At 43.3% G+C, this 8,949-nt stretch overlaps 1 protein-coding gene across 1 annotated transcript; it reads right to left on the bottom strand.

Annotated features, from left to right (window-relative positions):
• Window positions 1-6,118: 6,118 nt before the first annotated feature.
• Window positions 6,119-7,807, bottom strand: SECE1 (secE/sec61-gamma protein transport protein). Its single transcript, XM_087326469.1, has 2 exons — window positions 6,315-7,807; window positions 6,119-6,259 (listed from the first exon to the last, which is right to left on the bottom strand). The coding sequence occupies exon 1, from the start codon at window positions 7,796-7,798 to the stop codon at window positions 7,166-7,168; it is 633 nt and encodes a 210-aa protein (XP_087182595.1). The 5' UTR covers window positions 7,799-7,807; the 3' UTR covers window positions 6,119-6,259; window positions 6,315-7,165.
• Between the last annotated feature and the right edge of the window lie 1,142 nt (window positions 7,808-8,949).

The following is an 8,949-nucleotide window of genomic DNA, read 5'->3' as shown; positions in this document are numbered from 1 at the left end:
TCGGTTCCTTGCGCAGAGAGAGGAACCGGAATGAAATCGAACTCGCTTCCAAAGCTCCGATGTCTTCTTCTTCTTCTTTTTCTTCTTCCCGAATCATGTCAAGTTCACTGGCCTCATCCCTAGTGATCGGGTGGTTGGAGTTGTCAGGGGTTAGAGTCGGTAAACAATACTAGGATGCCGCCTCATTGAATTCGACATCGCAGCTTACTCGAACTTGTTTGGTCCGAGGGTTATAACACTTATACCGCTTATGCTCATGAGAGTAGCCAACCAATATGCACTTCTCCGACTTCGGTTCCAACTTCCTCTGCATCTCATCGGGCCCATGCACATAGGCAATGCGGTTGGATATCCTCCGGTGTCGTAAGTTCGGCTTTCGCCTGAAATATAGTTCGTGTGCTGACACATTCTCCCCAATCCGTTTTGGATGTAGACTATCGTCCGGATAGCTTCGGCCCAATAGAACTTGGGCATGCTCTTCTCCTCCAGCATGACAGGAACTACACGCTCCCGATGAACAACGCTCGGCCACAACTGAGCCTAGAATAAAACACAAAAAAAACAGGGAATGAAACACAACACGATAGAGAGAAGAGTACACAGGATGTTTACGTGGAAAACCCAACTCGGTGTGCTTTCTTATTGTACATTTTCTTATTATGTTAGAATGTACAATAAGAAAGCACCGAGGCCACGACCTCGAGCTTACTATCTTCGCCACAGGCGGCGGTTACAATCAAAGGCAACAACCTCTTCCTCTCTCTCACTCTCTCTGTACACAGTTGCACGCTCTAATCTTGCGCCAACAAGAAAATGACAACAACACCCTCTAAGTTTGCCCTAAGTCATATTTATACTAATATGACTTTTCGGCTATTTACAAATATAGCCCCGATGGACTCTCAGAAAACATATTTACAAATATGTCCCTTCATCCGGTCAACACTTCTCACCGGGCCTTCATCATCCGGCTCTTGCCGGGTACTCGTCATCCGGTTCTCACCGGGTCCTCCGTAGCCAGGTACTCCTCATCCGGTGCTTGCCGGGTACACCACATCCGGTTCTCACCGGGTCTTCACCATCCGGCTCTTGCCGGGTACTCGTCATCCGGTTCTCACCGGGTCCTCCATAGCCGGGTACTCCTCATCCGGCGCTTGCCGGGTACACCACATCCGGTTCTCACCGGGTCTTCACCATCCGGCTCTTGCCGGGTACTCGTCATCCGGTTCTCACTGGGTCTTCCGTTGCCGGGTAGTCCACATTCGGTTTCGGCCTCGGCCAAGTTTACTCATCAGTACTGTTCTTCTCACTTCCCATCCGGAGGGACCTATTTCCTAACACAACATTTCCCTTTCCGCCTCCACAATCGACCAGTTCTTCCACTCGGCTATGCCGTTTTGTTGCGGCGTATATCTACAGCTGAATTCCCTTCTGATGCAAATAACTGTTGAATTAGCCAGGAAAGTATTTTTTTCCGCCATTCGACTGCAAGCACTTTATCTTCCTGTCCGTTTCCCGTTCGACCAAACTCTGAAGGTTCCAGAAATAGTCGAAGACTTCATTCTTCTTTTCGATGAGGTAGATCCATGTGTGCCGGCTATACTTGTCGATGAAGTAGACGAAATATCGACTCCCACCAAGACTTACATTCCGTGTCAGTCCCCTTACATCCAAATGTATCAAGTCGAGCTTATTCCGGCTCCGGTTTTGCTCATTGGGGAAGGGAAGTCGCTGTTGCTTCCCAAGCTGGCAGACTTCACAAATTTGGGCTTTTCGGCCACTAAATTTCGGCAATCCGAATACTACTTGTTTCGATTGTAGTTCTTGAAGCCTCTGATAGTTGGCGTGGTTGATTTGCTTGTGCCACAAGTCGACATTCAACTCGACTTTCTGTCCTTTTGCGAATAAAGCGGTGCCAACATCATTGGTGTTGAGGATGAACATCCTCCCATCCCGACGTCCTTGCACGATGATTTGGCCTTCTTCCTTGATGAAGCACCCAAGATGGGCGAATCAAACTTGCATTCCCTAGTTGACGATCTAACCGACCGACACCATGTTCTTTGTTATTGTCAAGATGTGTGGCACATTCATGAGTTTCCCCTTCTGTCCAACATGGCTGAGGGGAACTTCTTTGACATGTGCAATCGGATGCAAAGTGTCTTCTCCGGTTTCGATCACTCCAGATTGCTCCGATTTCTCTAAGTATAAGAATCATTCTTCATGGCTCGTCGTATGATTTGACGCTCCGGAGTCAACGTACCACACCTTGTCCGATTGTGAGGTGGTCTTCTTCATCGAGTTCGCCTTGTGCTTCATCACAAAGGCTGACCCTTTTCCGGTCTTTTTGGTTTCGGATCCTTCGAATCCTTCTACGTAGTGCGACCTTTGCCATTTTTTGTGTTCGGCTTTGCCAGATCCGGATTAGTCTGAATCAGTGCGCTTCTTCCAACACTCGCTCTCTTGGTGGCCTATCTTGCCACAATACCAGCATTCCGTGTCGGCTTTTACTTACCGGTTTTTGGCCCCGCCTGGACTCCCCTTGCTTGTGGAGGGTTTAGAACTGCTATTGGCACCACCTCTATGCCTTCTTTCTTGCTCTTGTCGTCCGCCTCTGTTGTGTGCCAATCCACATTGTTCTCCACGCCCATGGGGCTGATCTGCCTCCATGTGCAACATCTGGTTGTCTGATTGAGTGGTCCTCGACCCACTCGCGTGGATTTCTTTGACCATTACCATCGATTGCAAGTTGAAGAAGGATGGTGGCTTCTCCCAAGTGCCATCCAGATTGGCCCGTACCTCTATGCTAGACCACTGAGGCAGATTTGCACCATCTCTTCTTCATCACTGTCACGTTGATGAACCCTAGTGCATCACATATCTCCTTTATCTTCATGGTGTAGTCAGTGACCGACATGTCCCTTTGCCAGACACTATTGAGCTATTGCTAGAGCTGCAACTTTCGTGTCGTGGTAGTTGCGGCGAAAATCTTTTTGAGAATTTCCTAGGCTTCATTCGACGTTTTTGCGTCTCTGATGTAGCCCAACATTTGGTTGTGCACACAGGATGCGAGGCAATACAACACACTGCTCGCTCCTTGTTTCCAAGCCGGGAAATTATTGTGTGCCGAATCCGGCGATACTTTGTTCGCTCCTTCGACATAACTCCAGTAATCGTGACCCAACAGGTACTGGTGCATCTTGTACGACCAAGATCAATAGTTGCTTCTGTCGAGCTTCTCCATCGGAAGCGAGCTTGCCATGCTTCTATGCATTTCCTCTTCTGTTTGTTCTTACTGGGTATTAGGGTTTGTCTGTGCTACAACTCTTGTCGGCATCTGATTCAGAGGATTCTCAACCCTTGCGCTTTGATAGGATGAAAAGAATAGCATGTAGAAGCTTGTAGACACAACTGGTTCTACCGGATAGCAACAGGAATAGAACAAAGGTTTAATGGAAAGCTTGAATCACACATATAGAGAGTACGCGGGAGAGACAGAGAGAGAGCAGAACAGAACAATGAAACTCTATTTCGAAATACTCTATAAACTTTGTACATACAAATGTGCTTTAGAACACCTTTTATACATGTCCTTAAAAGGACTGACAGAAGTACTAACAAGTACTTCAATGCTCGTACTGGGTTATGATGCTAACTCCTAAAATATGCCTATCTACTAGGCTAGGACCGTAAGCCTCTAACGGCCTACTGGTTACATTGATCCGAATACTAATCTGGCTCTCCGTTTTGGACAACGATCCGGCTCTTCGTTCCGGATAGTGATCCGACTCTTGGCTTATTCAACCGATCAGGATCATGTTGAGCTTGTCCACTCAACATAAGGAAAGGAAAGTTGGGTGCTAGACCAACCAACCACCCCCTAGTGATGGTTGAGATAGACCTGAACCTCCTCAACGTCTTAAACCATCGAGGGTTGATGTGAGTCATAATTTGTGTTCCGCAAGGATTGTACATGCTTAGCTAACAAGAGTCATAGACACACAGACATAGTCCCAACATAAGTCAAACCTCTCCTTATAAGAAGGTAGTGAGCCTTCTTTTATTGGCAAAAACCCTAAACTTTGGAGTCTTCACACTTGATTACATGTGTGAAGTGGTGAAGTGATAACACAATGAATGGTTATCTCACAACATTTTCGCGAAAATATGCGTGCGCCTAATGTTTGCGCGAGACCACATGGGTCTTGGACGAGGGAAGACGTGAATGAAGGTGGGGGTTCATATCCAAATGGGGCTTGAATCCAAGTGGGAACTCGAATGAATCCGATTGGGGACTTGAATGTGAGTGTGGATTTGAATGCAATATGACAAAGCGAAGTAGGATGAGAATGAACGAAACAAGGTGAACACCCCCAAGATGATCAGGGAGTTTCGAGACACATTCACTAGCAACTATTTAACCCTCCTCGCACTCACACACAATAGTGAAGAGAGACTAATGCACGATTTTGGAACTCAAAATGTAGGCTATTATAGAGATACATGCAAAACGGTGTTGCTAAATGGTATGCCACGAATGTAGTGCATTTTATAATTTTTTAAAATAAACAAAATGGTGTCACTAACTAATATTGCACGAATGTGGTGTCTTTTACAAGGTTTAAAAATAAACAACAAAATAGTATCGCTAAATTATATGCCTCAAATGCAATGGCTTTTACATGTTTTAAAATTAATCAAAGCATGAAAATGGTAGAATGATGGAGCGACTTAGAGCATATGGTCAAGGGTGAGTTAAGTGGACCATTAAGACCGTGACTACTACCGATGGCCACGGTGCCTCAGTGTTGGCGTAGTGTTTTCAAGCCACTCCATGCTTATAAATTGTCATTGACCCTTCATGAAGTCGTCCATGCGTAACAAGCTCAACGGCGATGAAGACTGCAAAGACCTCCAACTTATTTTAAAAGAAGTGATCACTTAAGATTTTAAAGTAGGAAAATTCCCACTTTGGGCCAAAAAGTTTGTCCAACATTCATTTGCCTATATTTTATCAAATATAGAATTATATATTTCCACGTATTTATATTATTAGATGGTAACTATATTGCATAACATAAATAATTTTGTTATTGTTATTATCTTGTATTAGCTTAACCTGCCTTCCAAGTGACCAAGGGTATAGTACGGATTCAACTAGCCCAAGTAGGCCTCACACTTCCAAGAGACCCAAAGATGGTGGTCATTGAACATTATAGATCCCAACAAGGATGGTTGTATTATAGATGCTTAGTCTCGTAAATATTTTGATGTAACTTTGATAAGATGGTTCTAGATCCACATTAGAAACGAAAACTTCTTGGGTGGTGCTCATAAAGCATAAATTGCATTAATGATATAAAAGCAAAAGCGTTGTTGGCTATATATCAAATATGCTAATAATTAAGCTACCCCTCAACGTTCTCTCAAAATGTATAGCAAATAAAACTCTATCACAAACATTAGCTTTAATTCCCCATCGCCCATGGGATTGCATGTCACACATACACAATTAAATAATACTATTTTTTCTCCTACATATTGATGATAGTTTAATTGTAAAAGTCCCTCTCCAAAAAATTGATCTATCAGACTTAAAATGGCATTAAACTACTTCAAGGGAATTGTTTAGTGGAAATTGATATATCCTCTTTCATTCCCAAGTTGAATGTTCTACTTTATTTTGGCATAGGTCCACTCCCTATCTTCTTTTTGACAAATCATACCATACACTATGGTCTAGACTTGCTCAGCATAGCACTAACACAATATTGTTTGATTGACTAGCAACCAATTGTGAATAACACCATGAGACATCTGAGTGTTACAAGTTCACGAGCTTGTTACTGCCTTTATACACATGATAACAAACAAAAATAAAAATGAAGACATCATGATTTCTCTCTCAAATTTGATGTGCACATATAACAAGCTATCCTCGGGTAGATCAACATATCAATTTTCATGAGCGTCTCCAATAACCAATTAAACAAGACATGCTCATAACAATATCTCCCAAGAACAAAGGCCTAATAGCCATGCCCTCGTGCTAAAACAATCAGAGATTTATTATGGGATGAGGAAATATGGCCCCAAGTTCCAATTGATCAAATTATCAACTTACCTTAAAAATTTCCTTTCATTTCCGATCTGTGAGATATAGAGCCGTTTCGGTACACTTTCATACTAAGGGGGTATAACAATCAAAAAATTTGTTGGTATAAAAACCTTGCTGAAAAAGGCTTGAATTATTGTAACACTTTCCTTTCACTTAATATATATGAGATGCAACATAGCTCTTGTAGTAAAACAACCAGAATATCAACTAGCTACAATTTCTTTATCTCAATGGTTTCCTTTCACTAAATTTTATTTATCTTAACAGTTTCCTTTCACTTTCTCATCCGTGAGATGCCTGAAATAGCTCTTCCCGTAAAAAACAACAGATTTTTACCAGAATAAAAGCTGCCTAAATTTTGTTACCTTAATAATTTCCTTTAACTGCCTATTTGTAAGATTTCTCACAGCTCTTCAATTAGAACCATTTCAGCTCGTTACGAGGAGGAATGGAAACCAAAAATGTTTGCATAAAACCTCCAAAATGCTTGAACAATATGTAGTCTCTCTTCAAGAGGATCTCATTCTTGAAATATATAACATAAAACGTACCACATGGAGCATCTGATACCACACACACACACACATACATGTACATATATCTATATATATACTATACTGTATACTGTACATAATGTATTTGACATACCACATAAAACATGAAGTATCTCACATAACACATACCATACTGCAGCTAACATATTGCCCACACCATATAGAAACATACAGTGGGTGTGACAAATACCACAGAGGGCATACAGTATCACATATAACATATCATGCATACCCAACACTCCATATCATATATATGATATTGCACATACCATATGATACATATTGTATTTCAGGTACCACATAGAGCAGACCATTTTGCACATACTACATACCACATTTAGATACCATGTATAAGAGCACATAACATATGATACATATCACATATACAAACATATCCACCACATGGAAACATAAAGAAACCATGCAAACACAAAAATTCCACAGGAGATGACCACATTCAAAGGACACTTAACTGTTATTCCCTCTCTATTTGTTACAGAGGAGGAGATGGAAGAACTGAGGTGTTCTTAAAGACCACATCCGAGAGCTCAGCGAGCAAGGCATTAACAGTGAGCAGTACGAGAGAGGATCCAAATATGATGCTCAGAACCACACCTGTTGTGCTCAGGACTCTCTGCAGAGATGGCCACTCAATCAACCTCGTCTCTTCCAACACTCCTAGCCAGAATTCTTCAGTCTTTGATGGATTCTCTTTTCCTTCCTTCTCCGCCTTCTCTTTCCTCAGCTCGTTCAGAGCTCGGCCAAGGCTCTCTTGTGCTTCAATCTGCTCTGAAGAAGCAGAAATCAGGTCTGAAGAAGACGTCGTAGAATCCTCTCCCTCGACATCAATCATATCTTCTGATCCTTCCCGTGATGGAGATCTCGTAGAATTCCCATCAACAGCTTGGCATGAGACAGACGCAGGTTGTTTCTTGGGCCTCCGTGGTGTATGGATGAGGGCTCTGACATGGTGAGGATAACGAGAGTGCGGTTTTCTGGACAGAAGAAGAGCGGTTGCTCTGCAGGAGGAGGAGGAGGAGGAGGAGGAAGGTAGAGATGGCAGGGGATTCACAGACCTTGTGATTGTGATTGTGATTGTCGTCCTCACGAAGGACGCCATGGCCATAGCAGCTTCAGATCGTGCGCTTGTTTGTGTATGATGCGCTCGTTACCTTTATGGATGGATGGATGGATAATCTGTCCAAGTCTACACATACATACATACATACATACATACATACATTATACATACATTATACATACATTATACATACATTACATACATCTTTCAATAACGGCGCCTCCTCCTCATGGATTGGGGGGGTTCTCACATCGCCACTCATTGCATCCATCACACCACTCGTCGTCGGCCTCCGGCTCCGATCGCCTTGCCCATTTATTGATTGATACGTAGAATGTGGGTTGTCATACATAGAGAGTATGGGTATGGGTATTCAAATTTTACGCCACACATTACAATTAATTGTCGACTTAGACCATTACAAAAGAGTCCTCTTTGGGGATAAGAACCAGACCATTTAGAGCTATTGTTCTCCTCCTTATATGTTGTTAAATACCCGTTGCTCTTCTAAAATGTGTGTGCGATCCTCCGTTGAAGGGTTCACGGAAGTGGTAAGAAGGGAAATGTTGAAGCAAGGATGTAAACCATAGTTTGCAAAGAAGGGAGTGACGCCAATCGATGCATGGAGAGAATTATTGTAGGCGAATTCCGCGAGTAAAAGTAAGTTGACCCAATCATCTTGTTGGTAACTAATCGAGCATCGAAGATACTGCTCAAGGATTTGGTTGACGCGCTCCATCTGCACGTCAGTTTGGGGGTGATACGCGGAGGACAACTTGACAGAGATGCCTAAAGTTTGGAGCACGCGCTGCCGGAAGTGAGAGACAAACTGGGGTTCGCGATCGGAGATGACATCATCGGGGGGAGTCCATGCAAGCGTACCACATTGTTGAGTAGTAGATGCACCATTCCTTCTCCGGAAATGGTTTTGGAGAATGGAGTGAAGTGAGCCATCTTCGTAAACCGATCAACAACGATCAACACTGAGTCATAGCTATTGACCAAGGGTAGATCAGTTATCAGGTCCATAGAGATAGAGGCCTAGGGACGACGGGGGCATGGAAGCGACTGGAGTAAGCCGTATGACCGATGATGAGCGGCTTTGGAGTGAGCACAAACCTCACAACTCTTGATGTATTCCTTGACCAACTTCCATGGTTGTGGCCACTAGTACCCCCGAGAGATTAGCTCGAGGG

The sequence above is a fragment of the Azolla caroliniana genome, unplaced genomic scaffold, assembly GCF_043228905.1.
Source record: "Azolla caroliniana isolate FFs.n. ecotype wild unplaced genomic scaffold, voAzoCaro1.0.p SCAF_10, whole genome shotgun sequence".
Classification (NCBI taxonomy): domain Eukaryota; kingdom Viridiplantae; phylum Streptophyta; class Polypodiopsida; order Salviniales; family Salviniaceae; genus Azolla; species Azolla caroliniana.
This window is presented reverse-complemented; position numbering and strand designations above follow the sequence as displayed.